General features: G+C 38.7%; 1 protein-coding gene across 1 annotated transcript in view; it reads left to right on the plus strand.

Moving 5' to 3' along the window:
- The window catches only part of SLC6A2 (solute carrier family 6 member 2), a 57,232-nt gene that overhangs the window by 23,460 nt on the left and 13,053 nt on the right, over positions 1-20,719 (plus strand). Inside the window, exons 3-10 of the mRNA XM_014893855.2 lie at positions 984-1,221; positions 8,714-8,852; positions 9,581-9,715; positions 11,684-11,787; positions 12,478-12,602; positions 13,339-13,451; positions 15,333-15,461; positions 18,214-18,313. Coding sequence (XP_014749341.2) covers positions 984-1,221; positions 8,714-8,852; positions 9,581-9,715; positions 11,684-11,787; positions 12,478-12,602; positions 13,339-13,451; positions 15,333-15,461; positions 18,214-18,313 — 1,083 coding nt within the window. The remainder of the gene's footprint in view (positions 1-983; positions 1,222-8,713; positions 8,853-9,580; positions 9,716-11,683; positions 11,788-12,477; positions 12,603-13,338; positions 13,452-15,332; positions 15,462-18,213; positions 18,314-20,719) is intronic.

Raw genomic sequence — 20,719 nt, forward strand, 5'->3', positions numbered from 1 at the left:
CTTTTATATGCAGTAAATACATACGACTTTGAGGGAGAACTCAGAGAACAAAGCTGCACACACGGTAAAGAGAGAATGATTGAAGTCAAGGCAAAGCAAGATTCCTGAGCAATTCTGCCAAGTAACTTTTATTGGGGTCCAACATTACTATCAAAGCTTCCTCCCAAACTATTGGAAAATGTCCCTTTTCATGAGAACGTGCACTTTCTGGGATGCTCTTGCTAAAGAGACCCTCCAGCCACACTTTATGATACGCAAAAACACAAAGCGAATGATTAAAGTCAAAAGAGAATGTTTACAGTCTGAATTCTGTAATCCTGGAGAGATAGTTAAAAGGGTTGAACGTCACACACAGTTTTGCCCCAGACTGATATTCACCAAGTTTCACTGGCATGCCCAAAAACCACCTGGAGAGCTCAGTGGAACAGCACAGATTGTTTCATGCATGATTTGGAGCCAGTTACTGATGGAAGCCAATCTAGAGAGTAGTAATGGGAAAGAAACAGGAGAGGGATCAGTGCTTGTTCTAAACTAGTTCAGGGTGGGAACATGAGGAATAGGGAAACTTCATTTAAGTGTCGAGCTTTACTTTTCCAAGAGAAGTTGCCAAGGTCCCTGACGTCATGAAGATGAAGTGAGTTTCACTCCTAACATGGGCTTGCAATCTTCTGTATTGGAAGCAAATCAGCAATGGAGTTGTACAAGGACAGATTTTGACATTGCACTGCTTAATTTCTTTTTCTGACAAACAACAGGATTTGATAAAAGCCAGTCATTTTCCAGAACCATTTCTGTAATTTTTTTGTTTAGAGGTCAAGTACATTGTGTCCTCATATGTATATGCAAATGTCAAAAATTCCTTTTTATTGGTGTGAAGACCTAAAATGAATTTGCAATCATGTATGGTTGAGTTTAACTCCAGTGTTTGTGTATACTGTTGCATGTCAAATGCAATGTATAATCTAGTTTTCCTTTGTCTTTAGGTGTAGGCTATGCAGTGATACTCATAGCTCTTTACGTGGGTTTCTACTACAACGTTATCATAGCTTGGTCTCTGTATTATCTGTTTTCATCATTCACATTTGAGCTTCCCTGGACAAACTGCCACAACAGCTGGAACAGCCCAAACTGTACAGATCCCAAACTCTTCAATGCATCAGTGCTTGGCAATGGTACTAAATACTCAAAGTACAAGCTCACTCCTGCAGCTGAATTTTATGAGTAAGTGTTGACCTGACTTTGCTCTTTATTCAAAATTTTATGTCTAAGGGAGCTTCCTCTTGAAGGTAAAATAATTTGTATCCAGTCTCTAGAATCAGAAGACTAAGGTTAAAATGGAGCTGTAATGTTGGTCTCTCTTCCAGGATGACTAAGACTTTTGTCTCTGTGATCTTTGGTTTCTCCTGTAGTAATGCAGTGCTTGCTACTGAGAAAAATGGAATTGGACAACACACAAATCTTCTCTATGTGCCACTTTTGTTAGCACCAGCTTTGCTAGAGAAAAAAACACAGCAATATTCTGACAGAGGTGACTTCATGCCAAACTGTGCTGAGTTTAAGGCTTGAAAATAACCATTTGTTCACAGATTTGGACTGTTTCAGAGCAACAGCAGACCTCTGTTCCACTGCTTCAATAGTTCAGTGAAGTGAGATGAAACACTGAGCAGGAGGAAAGAGCCAGGTTATAGAAAGACAGACTTTTACCAATGCCTAAGCAAAAGAGTGTTCTACAACACGGGCTGAGGCAGGCAAAGGCACACTCAAATCAAACAGCTGGAATTAATCCTTAAAGGTATAAAAATTAACAATTGAACTATAAAACAAAGACACCAATCTCTGTGTAAATATTTTCATTATGGACTTAACAGTGGAAAATGGGATTTGATGAGGAGAAAGAAAGGAGATGAGCATCAAGCTATTGAATCAGCTGTTGAATTAATATGAATAATGAATTAATTAATATTTTTGTGTTGGGAATAGAAGGATATCAGGGCACACACCTGCTAAACACTTAGTCCAACCCTGAAGGAACAAACCCTGTTACTATAAATAACCAGCAGGGATCTCGGGGTCTCTGTTTATAGCTCTTTAACATTTGTGGCCGCTGTTTCTTCTCTGAAGACAGCACAGTGAAAGATCAGTAGTGATACACAAACTGCTGGCAGGGGTTTGGGTAAATGAAACTCAGTGCTTTGAAAACAAGATGGGGGCTTGAGTTCAAAGGAGCTCACTAAAATGGCAAATAATGACAGCTGTGAAATCTATTGCCCTTACAATAAAAGGCTTAAGCCTTGGTAAAGTAAAATGCAGTCTCTAAATTCCTGCTTTGCCTTTTTATTGTTTAAAATGGTTCTGTGCAAATTCTGCTGTCACACCATGCTTGGGTAATGATTTTGACTTTGTAGTGGGTGAGGTTGTGGTAGAATCAATTCCTGATGTTTTGATTTAGTTCCACTGATCTGGGGAAGAGCTCAATTAATGCTTGTCTGTACACTGAAACTTGAAATATTTTGGTTCTTTCCTCATCATGAGGTAGACTCAAGGTGAAGTGTTCAGAAGGTAAGAATAAAAATGGAATTTGACATTTCATTATGATTTGATCCCTGAATTTTGGGGCTGCAATTAGGTCACTAGGCCCTGTACTTATTAATGACTAGATCACATTGCAAAAATGAGAAGGGTAACCACTTAACTAAAACACTCTATAACATCTGTTTTCCCAGCTGTAAAAACAGGGAATCACAAGGGGCATTATATTCACTTATCCAGTATTTGGATGAGCTCATCAGGTCCAGCTGTACAGCTCAGGTGTCAACACGAGCTTGTACAAAGTCTTAGTGTATTCAGATCCAACCTAATAAATGAAATCAGAAAACAGTTTCTTTCTTATATCAAATAACCTAATTCATGCTCATGGTCTTCCTACAACAAGGAGAGTCGAATCTTTTGATTATAAAGTTTCATATTGTGCCAGAGTCACAATATGAAGAAAATGGGAAGTGATACAGCTTCACCTTGGTTCCCCAGGTTGTGTATTTACATCAGAACACTCACACACAAACTTTTGGCCTCTGGTGGGCAGGGAGACCAGAAACACCAAACATTTATTTTGCAGTTGGAGAGTGACTGAAAAAGGTACTTCCCAGACAGGTCTCAAGCAGAGAGCTGGTGATTATTCTGAAAAGACACAGACATTTCCTTTTGGGACATAATTCCTTCACACTAAGCTGGCCTGACCATGAATTTAGAATTTATTTTTTCCTAAAGCACTGTAGCTGCCAGAGCTGACTGTCTCTATCTCCACCAGCACAGGAATAAAGTGTAGGAGGAAGTGGGAGTATTGTGATGTGACAGTTCATCAAATACTACAAGAAAGGTACCTCAAATTCAGCAGAAATATGCTGGTTGTCACTACTTATATTGAGTGAAAAAAGGGAAAACTTGCAATCTAGGCCAAATCTATCAGTTGTCCAGAATCTGGCTGGGAGGAAAAGCAGAGAAAAACCTCTAAGCCTCAGGCTTGGAAGAAGTCATTCCAAGCTGCAAACTCCATGCCAAGGCAATGACAGGAGAACCTTGGAGAACATGTTTGGCTTTTTTTTTTTCAAGCCTCAAGAGCTGGGCAGACCTTAAGGTTGAAGTGTTTCTACACTGAGGCCTTGTAGAGTTTCATTTTACTAAGTCTGGTTTCAGTTGTCGAGGCCTAATTCAGGCCAAGGTGCCACTGATGGCATGGGGATGGCTTCTTACAACAGGAAGGAACTCTACAATACTTCATTAGAGATGCTTAAAATCAACTATAAAGTATTTGTACACTGTAAATTTGGCAAACCAAGCTAAAATCTAATAATAACTGGGGCTTTTCTCCTAAGTAATAGCCAGACATAAAAGAAATCCAGTTAGGAATAAAATGCCAACTCCTCATTTCTTTAGGGACACACATTACTTTAATTCCTTCCCTCTTCAGTGGTTTGGAATTGAACACAGAAAATGAGAGGAACCTTCTACCCTTTCCACACATGTTAAAATAATTCAATATAAACTTTTTTCCTTTGGAAGAACAAAAGTACATCACAAATAAAGTTCCCCTGTCTACTCCATATTGCTCCTATTTAAATACTTTATCTGAACACAGGCATACTTTATATTTGTTCTCTCCATTCTTGTGCCAGGGAAAAGTCTGTTGCCATCTTGCTTTCATTTAGGCTGACAATTAAAAAATACCAGTTTGGAGGAAGAAAATCACTATTCTTCTTACAAGGTACTGTGCCTGCAAAAAACCACAATCTTTTGTAGAAACAAATCTTGGAATTTTTTTAGAAAAAACTGAAAATGTCAAAAACATGGGGCTACAGCTATTTCCCTCTGACAGTACTTTTTCTCAGGGCTGTAATCCATTCTTTCTGCATGAGAAATTTTACAGGGAAATTTTCATGCCAGATTCAGTAAAGGAAATTCACAGAATTCACGAGTCTGCCCAGCTGTGAGCAATTGCAAAAACCTACTTAATAAAAGGAATGAAACCAAGATTCAGTCACAGCAGTCTACATTTGTCATATTTATGAACATCATGTTGATGAAATTTATGAGAAGTGTGTGATCCAATAAATTCCTGAAAAAAAAACCTCGCCCTATATAAAAAAAAGTTACTTTTATAGACCAATAGGTTTGTGCTTTAGGGTACAAATCTTCACTGGAAATGCCACCCCAGGCAAAGAGTCCACATAGTTCAGTATCACAGAAATGATCAATGCTGTGGACCCCAAAGATGCAGGAACCCATCTCCATTAAACAATTGTGAAGCAACTTCTCCCAGAAGAGAAAACATCACTTCAAAAGTCAGCATAAGCAATTCTGCCTATAAATGTGTATAAAGACTGAATCAGGCAACAAGAACTAATGAGAATGGATATTCTGCTAATCACATCCGGTCTTTCCATTCAGCTCTTCTGAAACAGTAGATTTGGGAAAGTCAGGATTATGCTGAAGTGGGGCACAGTAGCAAAGGAGGTCAGAATTGCTAAGTTAGTGGGAGAATAAAGTTTTCAGTGCATTGAGATAACATTCTCTCTATTATTGTGATTCAGAAAGAAATTTCACCTGCAATGGAGCAACCCTGGATGTACAGACAGGGAATGAGATGCTGGAAAGCAGCACTGTGGAAAGGGACCTGGGGCTCCTGGTCAATGGCAAGTTGAAGATGAGTCAGCTGAGCCCTGGCAGCCAGCAGGGATGTCCCTGTCCTGGGGGCATCACACCATCGGGGAGCCAGCTGGGCATGGAAGGGGATTGTCCTCTGCTCTGCTCTGCTCTGCACTGGGGTGGCCTCACCTCAAATGCTGGGGGCAGTTCTGGGCACCATAATATAAAAAAGTTATTAAGATGTTATAAAGCATCGAAAGGAAGGCTGTGAAGATGGTGAAGGGCCCCGAGGGAAGCTCTGTGAACAGCTGAGGTCACTTGGTCTGTTCAGCCTGGAAGGAGGAGACTGAGGGGAGACCTCATTGCAGTCACAACTTCCTCATGATGGGTTGAGGAGGGGCAGAAATTGATCTCTTCATTGTGGTGACAGTGACAGGACCTGAGTGGCCTGAAGTTGTGTCAGAGGAGGTTTATGTCAATTATCAGGAAAAGGCTCTTCACCCAGAGGGTAGCTGGCCTCTGGAACAGGCTCCCCAAGGCACTGGTCACAGCCCCAAGCCTGCAAGTGTTTGGATAATGCTCTCAGGCATGGGAGATGTGGACATGTCTTAGAGATGCCCTATGCAGATGTAACACTTGTACTCAATGATCCTTGGGGGTCCCTTCCAACTCAGTATATTCTGTGATTAAGTACAAATAATAACTTATTATGTGCCAGCCAGGGTGCCACTGGCAAATGATGCAATTCCCAAAATCTAGTTTGCAGTCCATTACACAGCTCCATTCTCCAACACAAGAGGGAGCTGAAATATCTAGAGAAAAACCCAGATGCTGCTGCATCCCCCTGGCATCCCCCTGGATTTTGCCCAGCACTGCAGGGCACAAACACTGCACCTCAGATGGCTCAGCTGCTCCCCTGCGCTCTGGGCTGCAGGACAGCACTGTCCCAGAGCCAGGATTTCCTTCAGCATTGCAGCTGTGCCTACTCTGAGCTCTTTACACAGCCCTGGGTATGGCAGAGCTGGGCCAGAGCCTTCACATGGAGCCACTCTGCTCTCCCTGCCCTGCACCCCCAGCCCGGGGTTCCAGTGAGGAGAGCCTGGTGTCCAGCCTGCATGGAGCCAGCTCAGCTACAGCTACAGGTTCTGTCCCACAGGCTCTGCCTCACACTGCTGTGTGGACACAAACTGCCACCAAAACTACAGCTGAATGCAAGCTGCTATGTATAAGTGCTATTTCTGAAATTAAAACTCCTGGAGCTTGGCAAACTCTGTGAAGAGGGCTCTGTCCACACCAGCTTGATGCAGACAGCCTAAACTTCCACAGGTGAAGGAAAACCACATTTCATGCTCTGAAGGGAACTGGCAGCAATGATGACTGAACTATGGTTGCCCAAATATATAACACAGAAGATGCATGTAGAAGAGCTTTCTAATTGAGCACAATTATCATGCTTCGAATTGCCTTCTAAATTGAGTGTGCAATTTACTTTCTATAGATTGCACATTGTATACACTGACAGTTCTTTTAGCATCTTCAATCTACAATTTGCATTAAGTTTTAAATCATAAAAACATAGTCTAACTACCAGAATAGGAAATATAGCTTGGACCAGGACTATGTCTATTTATACCTCATCCATTTTGCTGATTCTTAGTTTATACAAACCATTTGTGTTTGATCTCATAAATATGACTACTAACTTTTAGAAGTACTTAGATGTTCCTAGAAGTACTTAATATATTAACTAACCAATACATTGTTAGTTAATATACTAATTTACTCACAAGTGATGACATTTTTGAAATCTAAATCAATCTGATGCAAGGCATCTAGAATTTAGATAAATGACACCCTTCTATTGAGCACATCAAATTTAGGCAAGTAACTTTTGCCTCTAATAAAATGAGAAAGAATGAGCCTATAGAGCTGTGTAAACATATTTGGATCAAAAATGAAAATTATGATTGATTTTGGATTGAAATATTGAGGTCTACTCCAAGACCTTAAACTTGATCTATTTATGTAAAATTTTCTAAATTTCTAAAAGACAATCACATAAATCTGTCCAGGGATGAATAATACATAAAGCTCCCCAGAAAGCGCTAGCCTGACAAAAACATCCCAGAGATTCTACACCTAAAACTCTTAAATTCTGTTTTCTGGCTATAGCTTAAATGTGTTGAAGTGAAAATGATGCACAGTAATTTTCAGATCACAACCCTTGGCATTTCTTTTTTCCTGGTTTGGTTCTCTGTTTATGAGCAAATATTCACCACTTCCGTAACAAATATGTTCTGAATTGCTCTGAGTAGAGAAAAAGCACACATTTGTAATAATCCTAATTTTACAGATGGGAAAACCAAGACACAGAGAAGAATTTATTGGTTCCAACATTTCCTGTTATTAAAACTGTGACTGGGTCCTTCATTTACCGAGTCCTACTGAGCAGCTGCCCCACTACCTCCTCAACAATTTGTTTTTAGTAGGGTTTATGTGTGAGTACCAAGCAGCTGAGCTGCCTGTTGGCTGTTCAGGGTCTGATGCCAAGTTAAAGGGGACCCAAGTGCTTGACAAAGACTAAACAAAGTCAGTGGTGCTAACAAACAAATCGCTGTTTGCAGATTTCAGTGGAGGTGAACTATTTCCCTTTAGCTGAATGCAGGGTGGAAATTAGTCAGGAACTGGTGCCAGAGCTCTTGGGTGACTAGGAGAATCTTCCTAGCAGAGAGCACAGGGCAGGAGAGAATGAGAAGAAATTTCTCTTGAGAGGAACCACAATGTGTGAGTGCAGCTTGAAACAGAGAGCCCTTCACATTCCTGCCCCTCCTGCAGATAGGTGCACAGACTCTTGGAACCTGGATGTACAATCTCAAAGTCATTACAAATGTGATTTACACACCCTTACATGGATTGCAGTCTTAGCACAAGCCAAGCTCCTTTGCACAAATCCCTGATTTCTAGTGCATGTAGTTTGAATCTTGGCACTGTTTTAATTAAACATTTCTAGAGCTCTGACTAGAATATAAGAAAGCTTAAACAATTTATTTGTTTCTCTTGCCTATTGTCCAGCATAATAAAATAGATCCCTGTTCTACTGTCAGCTCCATCTGTTAATGTTTATTCTCAGTCTTTCTCCCCATAACATTCTCTTCTCATTTTTGCATGTATTTCTCATCCACTTTCATTCCTTTCTCAACAATAACAATCTACAAGCAAAACACTAATTCTAGTTGTCTTACTACCAATGTTTTTTCCTTTCTTTCTGACTCATTTGAATTCTGAGAGTTTATTTTGTTAGCAGAATTGGACAAACATCTCTCTACTTATGAAGCAAGAATTGCTTTCAGAAACTTTTACTTATGACATGTTTAAGACACGCTGTGGCCATAATGTGAAGGGGTTGACAGGGAACAGAGGCTTCACAAAGCACCTTCACTGACTGCCAGTGATGCCTGTAAGGCTTCTACTGCTGCAGTGAAGCACCCATTCCTGCTGCCCACAGCATGAGAAGTGCAAAAGCCTTTTTCCCCCAGTGACTTGGCTTTGTTTCTGTATATTTGGTATGCAGGCGAGGAGTTCTGCACCTGCACGAAAGCCGTGGAATCCACGACCTTGGCTTGCCCCGCTGGCAACTTTCCCTCTGCCTCTTGGTGGTGGTAATCATTCTTTTCTTTAGTCTGTGGAAAGGCGTGAAGACTTCAGGAAAGGTAGAGCTAATATTGTCCTTCTGTCTTAACTACATTCTTTGCCTACTTTAAGAAGTCTCCTAATTTTAGAAAGCAAGAAAATAAATCATAGATTTTGAGGCATCCTCAGAGACTAAAATATCACATTTTTTTGTGTGATATTCCAACTGGAAATTTTACTAATGTATTATTTTCAATTCAGCATGGGGGGTTTCATCCAGAAAATATTTTTAAATACTCAAAATTGTCTTAAATATGCATCTTCTTCTTCTTAGCCAAATGTACTAATACTTCAATGGTATAAGAGGTTTTGGTTTTATTATAAAAAACGCCATCTCAAGAGAAATATCTGATGAAAGTCATTGGAAATCAGTCTTTGACATGCCTCAGAAAATATCACAACAGAAATTCTAGAGTTGGATAGATCTGAGAGCTTTTTGTACATTTTCATGAAAGTATCGTTTAACATCAGGGAATGACTGCACTTTTTAGTAAACAACATAGAGGCAAGGAGTAATCAGCAGTCTAACACACACTGACACTGTCTTCTGTTTGTCAAAGCTGTCTCCTACTGGTACCTGTAAACTTAAAAATGAAAAGACTCGTGACATGTAACAGCATTTTCCCTCATGTCCTAAAAAGAGCTTCTCCATCAAACTGAATGGACTAAACCAAGAAGATGCCAGCTGTACATATCCTTAAATCTTCTGCAACCACTGATTAACCTTTGGGATGTCTGTTGTCTGCAGGTTGTTTGGATAACAGCCACTTTGCCTTATGTTGTATTATTTGTCTTATTAATACATGGAATAACCCTGCCTGGTGCATACAATGGAATAAATGCATACCTGCATATAGATTTCAGAAGATTAAAAGAAGCCACAGTAAGTGTACTCTTTTGTCCTCACTTCCTAATTATCAAACCTGTTGCCCTTGTTATTGAAACTGAAATATTACAGCTAACTTCTGAAATTAAATAGCCATGCTTCTGCTTCTTCCTAAGCACTGGTCCCTTTTCTCTGACAGTTTGACTTTCCAATAATCTCTAAAACAAGCCTATCTCATGCTGAACCCAAACCATTCAGATCACAAAACACCTGTGTGAAGGCACTTACAGGCATGGCAGACCCCTAAAAAAGTCCTTGCTTTTACTGTGCACTCAGTAAACTGCAATAATATTGAGTGGAACTGCACTAGCAAGATACAAAAGAGACACAGAACCACTAAAAGTAAGTGTCTTATGGTGGCAGTATGCAGATCTGACTAGAGCTTAAAAAAATTGATGTTAAAAATTTTCAGGAATTTTGTTAACAAAAGTTACCTGATTTTTTCATAAAACAAGAACAAACATAGGAGACTTTGCACTTCTCCTTCTGCATTCCTATCCATATAAATGCTTTTCAGTGAGTACAGCCCTGTATGGTCTCAACCTTTGTGTGAAAACAGAACATTAAGGTGTAACTGGTATATAAAAGGATGAGTAAGGAATAAGGTTACAGAATTGTTTTATTATTCATTGAAAGAAATCCATGATACCTAAAAACTGTATGAACTACAATTTGAGAAAATCAAATCATCCCATCCACTGGCTAGCAATAAACTCTCCAGAGACTGCTCTTCATATTATCTTTCAAGTAATCAACTCTACACAGTTCATAAAATTAAGTTTTTCTACCAACCCAGAGTACCATAAGTGGTTCATGGTGTCCAGCAGGCAGCAGCTGAAAGCATCTATCATCTACATTGAGAAAAAAAGAGATCACCAGCCTAAGTGCTTTTATATATCATGTCAGCATGGGACAAGGCACTCTCTTCCTTTCCACTAGACCAAATATAAAATGTAGCACTAAGATCCCAATGCAGATGGAGCTCATAAGCTGCTTAGATCTGTTAGAAAGTCGCTGCTGAATAGATACATTAGATCTGATTTTGTAGAGATGGATGAATGATGAAATCCAGTGCTTTCCATAGTTCTTTCAGAGTTCTTGGCAGATTTAATCAAACATTGCAGATCTCATTTTGAGAAATGTTGGGTATTATTCACATCACTGGCTTAGCTACTTCTGTTGAAGATGCTTGTTTAAAAATCTCTGTGTAACAACAGGGAAGGGGAAACCCTCATCAACCAAGGTTATTTTCAGGTTTCTGGTTCAGGGAACCAGGACTTTGGCATTGCTCCTGACTGGATGAATGGATATTGGTAGGATGGAGACTTTAGAAAATATTATAGCTTTTAAGATGCTTTCCCTAGTGGACAATCCTTAAAATGATCAAGCTGCATCTACACTGAAATTTAATTACTATCACAGAAAGAACTCTTTCTCCAACTAAGCAAGAAAGCTGAGAGCTAAATCTGCATGGTTCTGTTCACCAGCACATCAGTCATGCTTCAGCTCCTGAATCAAGAAAGTATCGTGTAGAGTGCACTAACAGTCACACAAAGGAAGCTCTAGTATGGGAAAGAAAATGTCCTATAACACTTGACCTATTAACTATTTTTAGTTTTCTTGTTGTACATTCCAAACTAACTTGGAACAAGAACAGTTGGAAGTGTATTTCTGTCATGCAGGAGGAAAAGCCTGCAATAATTTCAGTGCTGGTGAAAGCCCAGCAGTACCTGTGGCACTGCAGAGCCCAGCAGGGCAGCAGTGTGTGTGTGTGCTCTGGGGACTTGTCCCTTTTCCAGCCTCACCACCTCAGGCCAGGCCATTCCAGACCAGGGCCAGGCTCCATGTGACACACTCCTGGTGGCATGAATGCCAACTGTTCTCCAAAAGCTGCTTGTCTTGCTTTTCTCCTGCTGTATCCTTGTGGACTGAACTGACACTGGCAATGTTGGTGTCATTGTGCAGGTATGGATTGATGCAGCTACTCAGATATTTTACTCCTTAGGAGCTGGGTTTGGCGTTTTAATTGCATTTGCCAGTTACAATAAGTTTGACAACAACTGCTACAGGTAAGAGCCTGTTCTTCCATTACTGCTGCAAAATTGTACTATTTTAGTCTGACTGCAGCTGAAATAGGTTTTAAGCTATCTTTTTCTCTTCAGTCATATATTAATGATGGTGAGTTTTGCGTAGACATAGTAACCAACCCAAATCTTGAAACACTGAAATTTTAGTAACAGGAACCTGCCAAGATATTTGCTGCTCTCCAAAGCAGAATGGGATTAGGTTTGGGCTTTAGACAGCTGTGTAAACTGTGCTGGTGTTTGCCTTTCAAAAGTACCATTAAGTGCAACAGTGAGCACAAGATGAAATCTTATTGGTGCAGGAACTAAAAGCAGAAAGATTCCAGCTTCCAGAAGGGTTTCTGTGCTTTGGGATTATATTTCTGATATTTTACATTGTGCTCCAGTTTAGGAATGCACTTTAAATCAAGTCAGTTTGTAAGTGTTTTGCTGAATCACCACCATGGAAATTCAACCAGAATTGCTCTTCACTTTCTGAGAAACTCCAACATGGATGTTTTGTTAACATTCCATTTTAGAATAAAAACAAGCATCACTTTTCCAATTAAATATAAGTTCAGAAAGTACATGTATTAAAAATGCATTGTGAACAGAAGGATGGGGGGGAAAATTTTAAAGAAAATCCCTATCTAGTTCTTAAAGTTTTTTCTCACTGGGCTTTCTCTCCATATTTAGGGATGCTTTGCTGACTAGCACCATTAACTGTGTCACAAGCTTCATCTCAGGATTTGCCATTTTCTCCATATTGGGCTACATGGCTCATGAACACAAAGTTAAAATTGAGGATGTAGCTACTGAAGGTAGGAAGTTAATTCTATATTAATTTTAACCCTTTTCCCCCACCATTTCTTTGCAAACGTATTTATATTTGTTTCCAACAAGTGTGTGAAAATCTCATGGAAGTGAACTTACTTGGAAGTGACTTAACTTACTTGGAACTAGAATTCTGTGTTTAAATCTCTTGTTGAAATGTGGACTCTAAATGGAATTGATTCATTTCACCTCTATTGAATTGAGGCTCCCCAGCACCTTTCCCCCACAGGTTTTGCCCATTGAACAAACAAGTATTAACCATTGGACAGTATCTTACAGAAGTATTGCTGTTCAGTGCCACAGGTGACTGGTTTTGATGGCTCTGCTAAGCTCAGCTCTGTAGTTCTTTCACTGGGAGTCTCAGCTCCTGCAGCTCTCATCACATCCCAGAGTTCCCTTGCCAGAGGAGTCCATATACACATAATTCCTTCTCCACTACATAGCTGAGAAATAACTAGTAAGGTTGCAAATCCCATAAAATATTATTCAAAGTGGAAAACAATGGGATAGGGTTTTTTTAATACTGAACCATCACAAGTAAATAAATAAAGCATTTTAGATATATTTTGGTATAATGCAAATTTTGTTTTAACAGTACTCAGAGCATGACAAATACTGAAATTAAAGTCAACTTAGTCATGATTTATCTAATTAAAATGAACACTTTTGTGAAGATAAGAAACATCATGTAGTGACACCTTTTTTTCCCCTTTTCTATTCCAGGAGCTGGTTTAGTTTTCATCCTGTACCCAGAGGCAATTTCAACTCTTTCAGGATCTACTTTTTGGGCTGTGGTGTTCTTCATCATGCTCCTTACTCTCGGCATCGACAGTTCTGTGAGTATTTTTTCCTTCTAGGCTTGACATTGTTCTTTTCCTGTCATATTCTGTTAAAGAGGCATCACCTTGAGCAGGGGGTTACATTTCAAGTAAATATTCTGTACACTTCCTAAATCTGTTTTCACAGTTTCTGTTTACTTGCTGTATTATAGAGACTCTCCATCATTAAGAGGTTTAGGAAAAGATTAAATCTTTGACAAGCCAGTAAATATTTACTCCCTGCTACTTTTTTATGACTTTATAGAGGGGCTGTTCATCAACAGTAATGGTAGAAATGGTAGATACAGTCTTTCCATTGCTTAGAACTTCAAGAAAATTCGTTCCTTTTCAAGGACAAGAAAGGGAAAGAATGAATTGATGTGGAAAAGAGCAAAACTGAAATAAATATGGGATTGCAGCAGAAAATTTTTAATAATCATTGGCAAATAGCTGAATGAGATCTTGTGAAGCGAGGTCTGAACTGTGAAGGTCAGATTCAGGTCTAAATATTTCCAAAGTGTTTGGATTTTTGGATTCCAGCTGAGGTCCAATGAGACTATATAGACTAAGATCTAGATCCTTAGACAAAAGTTTGAGGGAAGATTATATCTGGGATTGTAGTTGGGCCACTTTTCAACTGTAAGCAAATATAAAGGATTGAAATGAAGGGTTTAGCACGGTGAAAGGGCGTGAATGAAGAAGAAGAAGAAAATTCATGATCAGAAGTGTCTAGATCCAAAATAGTTAACTTTGCAACAGCAGTAAATGTAGGGCAGTGTAAAGAAACATAGAAGTGACAAAGACATGAGGCTTTAGATTGCAGAACACAATTTTCCTACAAATGGATAAAAGTCTTTCTTCTGGAGCTAATTAAAATACAGTGAACTAGTGAACTATGGTCAAGTTTAGTTCTTTCCTTCTAAAAGGGGAAGGATTTACTGGTTCGAGATTTGTCATAATTTCCCAAAGAAAACTCAGGTCTTGCAGTACTTTTTATGGTGATAATTCTCTGTTACTGATTTCAACCAGGAATATTTTAATCAAAGGCTTCTAGGAAGGGGAAAGGCTGTGTCAGCACCTGCTAACCAGACATTGTATTGCACCAAGCACTTCAGGTCTTGCCATGGTCTTTTAGCATCACAAAAAGCATAGAATTAAGCTTTCCAAAATATTAAATAAATCCGTTTACTATGATAAAAGATGGAAATTAGTTGTCATAGCTTTTTGTTGGAGTTGGGGCAGAATGTTTTCATTAATAGAAAGGAATTAAAATTCATAACTGCCTACATAATCCAACAATTTAAATGAAAATTTGGGAAGTATCTTTTTCTGTGTTTCAAAACAATAGTTAATGTTCCTCATTAACTTCTAGGAAGCAAAGCAAAATTCTTTCATGTTGTCAACAAAAAAAATTACAGCAAGCTTCCTTTGCAGTAATTCTTCCAAGTCTTTAAAGATTTTTCTCAAACTGGATTTCATTAATCAATGGCTAAAGTGAATCTTTGTTTGGTATATTTCCTTTAGGCAGTTGTCGTGGCTGTCTTTATTTAAGAAATATCATAAGGAGCCTTGTTACTTAAGCTAGCAGTTTTTTCCCCAGAGTATATTAAAATTTATGTTTTCCCCAAAGTACTGTCTACTTATTGTTCTGTTGAGTCAGCAAAGACTCCTCAGAGGAGATGGCTATGGAGGCAACAACCACCCTTCTTGATGTCCAGTTTCCTGACCCAGTCCTTTACCAGAAGAAAACAAAGCCTCATGCCACCAGTGACTTACAGCTGAAATGTCAGAAATCACAGCGTGGTTGGGTATTAATTACACAAACTGCTTTGCATTCTTCAGCCTGTATTTCCAGCTGTCAGTGGCGTTTAACCAGAGTTTTTGCCTTCCCTTCCTCAGATGGGTGGGATGGAGGCTGTCATCACTGGCTTGGCAGATGATTTCCACCTTCTGAAACAGCACAGAAAACTTTTCACCTTTGGTGTTTCTTTTGGCACTTTCCTGCTTGCCCTTTTTTGCATTACCAATGTAAGTACAACAAAAGCTTCCATCATAATGTTACCTTAAAAATGCCATTAGCCTTGTCAGATATGGAAAGGTCCAGATGACTATTTTTATTATAAATTTTAGTTCTTAAAGAACTTCTGTTCAGAACATCACTTTTAATCTTACCTATATGAAGTTTCTCTGGGTTTTGGTACAAGATCATTTGCTATCAACCAAGCCTATGAGTCTTTGGTCCAAAGAAGTGTCTGCACTAGTGCTGGATTTATTGGCTTCTGTGAGCTTTCTTCTGTGTTTGTTTGGGTTTTGGTTTTTGTTGTTTTTTGTTTGTTATTTTGGGTTTGTGCGTTTTTTGTTTTGTTTTTCATTTGGTTTTGGATTGTTTTTGTCACATTAAATGGAACTGTGTGGAGTGCTTATTCCTCTGTGAGGAACTAAGAATTTCAAGTGACCGTCTGGCTGTTCTCTTCTTGAAGAAATCAAGAGGCTCCTTCTCATGGAAGGAGTGTAGAATAATGATCTTCTCTCCCCACCTTGTTTCCTAATGGTCCTTCCTGTACCTAGATCTTGACATCTTTTACTTTTTGCATCATAAAAAGCGCACAGAAAACTTATCCCGAACATTTAGTAACCCATATTTCTCACTACTATCAGACTGAATGTTTTGCTTCATCTGGCTTTTTACAACTAATTAAGGAATGAGAATCACAGTGTTCTAGGCTGGAGAGAATATTCTCCTTTTTTGACCATAAAAAAAGCAGAGACACCTGTTAACAAAGATGCCAAAACTGTAAGAAAACAACTGAAACTTGAGGAAACCACCATGAAAGCATATGTGCTGAATCTCTCTCCATCCCTAGAAATGGTTTCCACATCTATTATTAAGATTACTCAAATGGCATAACTTTATAAATAACTAAATCCTTTTTACATTAAAATATCTCAACATTTTTGCTCCAGTTTCCTCAAGGTGAGAAACATTTGCGACTCTAAAAATAGATATATCATTTAAAATACCTATACTTTTAATAACATACTATTTCTATGGCTACTAAAAACTGAACATGCTCCTCTTTATTCAAAGTTTCAACTGGAATAAAACTTCCTGAAGTACAATAGCAGAAGAAACTCAGTGTTAAGAACCTGAACAGCTGCCAGTGCAATTCCACTGCCTCCTAGTGAGCTAAAGATTCAAGATAATGACCTAACTCTAGCTTTTAAGTAGTGGCACCTGCTTAGACTTAAGCTCACCCCTCCAGCTGGAAATCACAAAACTGTTCAGAATAGTCCAAATGTATTGGATTGTATGTATGTATTCATGTAACTAAAGAACAACATTTCTGATGTATGAAAAATAAAAACTAAAACCCTTGTGAGAACATCACATGATTGTTTGATTTTGCCTCTTGAATTTTAAGGCTGTATTTTCAAAAGTAGCTGTTTCTGAAACAAACATGTTTCTTACAAAATCATATTAGTAATTCACTTTGCTAAGCTTGATTGCAAAGGCATTCATATTTGGAGCAGGTGTAGAGCAAAAACAAGAGGTCAAACTCAAATGTCATTCAATAAGCAACATTTTCTAACACAACAACCAAAGTTCATCTCATTTCCGGACAAGTCCCCACAGAATAAAAAACCTACACGAGGCCTAAGTACTGGTCTCCCTATTTTTGTAAATATGCACAGCTGTTTCAGAAAAAACATCTTAAAAAAAATAAAAAAAGGGAAGCTGATTACAGAGACTGAAATCACCTACAGATTTAAACAATACAAGTGCTATTTATACCACTGGTGGTAAAAACACAGAAAATAATTCCTTTGTTCCTCCCCTTCTGAACAGGCATAATCAGATTAAGTTTGGTTGTAAAAAGATATTTTAACAAAAATCTACTGCAACTGCAAACATTTCAGTAGTTTACATGTGACAGTCTCCTGACACACTTTATTCATTTTGAAACAAATCTGGATCTAATGGTTTTCCATTCCTCTTTAGCCCAAACTCAATAAAATGAGCAGTAATTTACACAAATACACACCACATTGTAAAACAAGACAGAAAGTAGTCAAATTGCAGCTAAAAAAAAAAAAAAAATCAGTGAAACAAGACTTGAGTAAATGCATTTCCAGTTCTCAGTCGTGAGCCACTCAAGCACAAAATGTGCTGTTGGAAGGAAGACAAGGTTTGCTGTCTCCACTGTGCAAAGGTTTGCAAATACCACAGCCCAGAGACTGAACAGGGCACAGCAGCTTCTTGCTGTGCTGGGGATAGAATTAACATCATCTTCTGCCTAAGGAGGAACTGGGGGCAAGAGATGCAGGCAGTCAGGGAAAAGGGAAATCAGACCAACAGTGCAGATCCACTGGCCTGCAGAACAAACTGACTGATCATGGCCTATGGAATCTCTTGGAGTGCTCCATTCCCGCCTTTAATTTAGGAAGTTCTTCATTAACTGCTGCAGACAGGCCATGCCCTACAAGCTGCTGATCATTTCCCCAAACTTCCACTGAACAGGAGTGCCAAGAGAAGTCATTAATCTGAGGTTTCTGATTCCCAGTGAAGTGAGGACATGGGTGAAAAGGAGAGTTGCAAGTCTGATTCCAATATTTTGTATTGCAAATATGAACCTGTGTCTGCAGCATCAGATAAATATTAAAATACTTGGGTTAAGATAATGCTTCAAGTAAAGCAGATTCTTGCTAAGTGGCTACTAAACTACTGAGATTATTCTATTTGTAACTTCACTCTCTTGCATCTTTTAACTCCCTGTTGCAGGGTGGAATTTATGTGCTCACACTTCTGGACACATTTGCAGCTGGGACTTCAATATTGTTTGCTGTTCTAATGGAGGCAATTGGAGTTTCCTGGTTTTATGGTAAGCACTTCCTTGTGCATGAGCAAAAGCTTTTCTGAAATTCCATGTGCTCATGATAGGCTTACACATCATTTTAAGGGAAAACAGCATAGCCTTGTATACACGAAACCATGACAAGTCAGGTTTCATAGAGTGATTTTCACCTGATTTATGAGCAGTGACAGGAATGCAGACATTCATTGGGCCAAGCTTTGAAACCCTGCACAAAGCCAAAGCAAACAGCCTTGTGAAAGGGACTGTGATGGGATGGAAAAGTTTCTACTTTTGCCAGTATTTTACAGCTCTCAGTATTGCTGATGACTTGCAGTAGCAGGGTTAGACTTGGTACTTTCAAAGCAAGAAGATTATACATAGACTCACTTGTTCCCACTTTTCATTATTGCCTCAGGGCCAGTCTCAAGCACACCCCACACAATACAAATAAAGGTAGTGTTTAGAGAGTTATAATAATTCCTACATTAATCCCTCTTGTTTGAGACAATAATCTACTTCATTGTAAAACACTAGCGATTTATTTATTTTATTTCATAGAATGGTATAAAATACCCAACATACTAGATACCAGAAATTCTATTTCTAGTATTTGATACTAATTTATGCCACAAAAAGGAAGTAGTGATTTACTTTATCACAAATATGGCAAGCTTTAGGAGTATTTAGTTATCTCTGGCACTAGACTGGAATCACTTTATGCCAATCAGAGTGTAGTGATGTGCTACAGCCACCTAAAAAATATGACCTCTTCTTTTTCTTCCTAATCTCCTCTGCATTCTCATGCTTTAGTTCCTGGCTGATCACAACTATTTTCACTATTACCAGGTTTCAATGTCATAGCAGCCTGAAAATCCTCTTCCCTTTAAGTCTGTATTGAATTAGTTGCCCTGATTCCCAATAAAATTGTTCTTCCCCTCTAAAGTATCTTCATTTTTATTCAGACGTGGTGTTTATAGTTAATGTAGGATTCAGAGGGTTCTTCGACATTATGATTCTTATTGCTATTTGCCTCAGTCACTTATTTATCTATCCATTCTGCCTTACCATGTTCTTCTAATCAAACAAACTTTATCTTGAAGTTAAAAAAACTGTTGAAGGGTGAGTGAAGTGAAAGAATGCCATTCATGCACAAAGCTGATCAATCTACTAAAGGAATAGCTTGTAGCTTTAATGCACTAATTCTGTCACCCAACATCAGCATGGAGCAAGCAGCACATAGGCTGCTTTCTCTCAAAATAATGGAGGCACTTTATTTCATACACAGATGTCTTTAATCCCTGTAAGAGAGCTGAATGTGGATGAGTGATCACAGCTTAGCTTGGAAGCAGAGGCTTCTTCAGTTTCTAAGGGCAAGTTACTTTCTGGTCCTATTAAAACAGGATTTACTGCACTTTACAGTAGCTAAGCTTTGTGTGTGGTTCACAAACCAGGCCAAATTTAGCAAAATTTTATTTTACACCCTCTGTCTTTTATAATTTTTTCTTTTCTTTCTGCAGCCCCCCCCCAATAATTGGGAAAATGTCTATTCATTTTTCTGGAGCAGCTGACAGATGTTTCTACTGACACACCATGACCTGTTGCTTTATAAAGAACTTATTACAGCCCCAGGTGCTATTTAATCTTATTAAATCTGGCATGATCTTGTCTGCCTCTTTTTTCTGATAGACCCCTCTTGCCTTAATGACCTAGCTGAATATTAAGCCAGCCTGAAGGCAAGCATTGACATTTTGGCACAGACTAAAAGCATGGAAATTTTGTTCAAATTATACCTATGACAATTTACTGTGAAGTTTCTTCTTGCAAAGGCCAACTGTATATGTAAGGGAGGGCTAGTTTGCTTTACTGTGCAGATGCACCTTAGTCATGACTGCTAAGTTGTTACCAATTTTCCTCTTGTGCAACCCTGATATCATCTTTCTGATTAATATCCTATTTTGGGGTATTTAACCAGCTCCTGATAATAAATTTTAAATATCTCTGAAACCAAGCCCTACAGGTGCCATCATCTATAGCTATAGCTGTGTTCTGCTTAAAAGTTGATTCTTAGAACATTTATTTGAAGACATGCAGTACTGAAAAACCACATTGTGGAAAAGTGCAGTCTGAGAGCATGGCCTGCTCATCCCCCATTTACAGCAGAAATTGACCACCAAGCACTGTCTGAGCTCCAAGTGCATCTGTCTGGAAACATATGAATAAAATTCTGATATAACTAGACCTTGTCTTTGACCTTCTACACAATGATAAATTTCAGTCAGTGTTCATAGCAGTTAAAATTCAGTCACTTTAAAGTTCACAGAAAGCACTGCAAATAGAATCAGATTAAGTTTAAAGAGCATTTGCAGATCCTTCTTGGCTATTTCTCTTCACCTGGACATAATATTGGGGCCCGGAATTTTTTTTGAGACATTT

The sequence above is a fragment of the Sturnus vulgaris genome, chromosome 12 (genome assembly GCF_052056855.1).
Source record: "Sturnus vulgaris isolate bStuVul1 chromosome 12, bStuVul1.hap1, whole genome shotgun sequence".
Lineage (NCBI taxonomy): Eukaryota > Metazoa > Chordata > Aves > Passeriformes > Sturnidae > Sturnus > Sturnus vulgaris.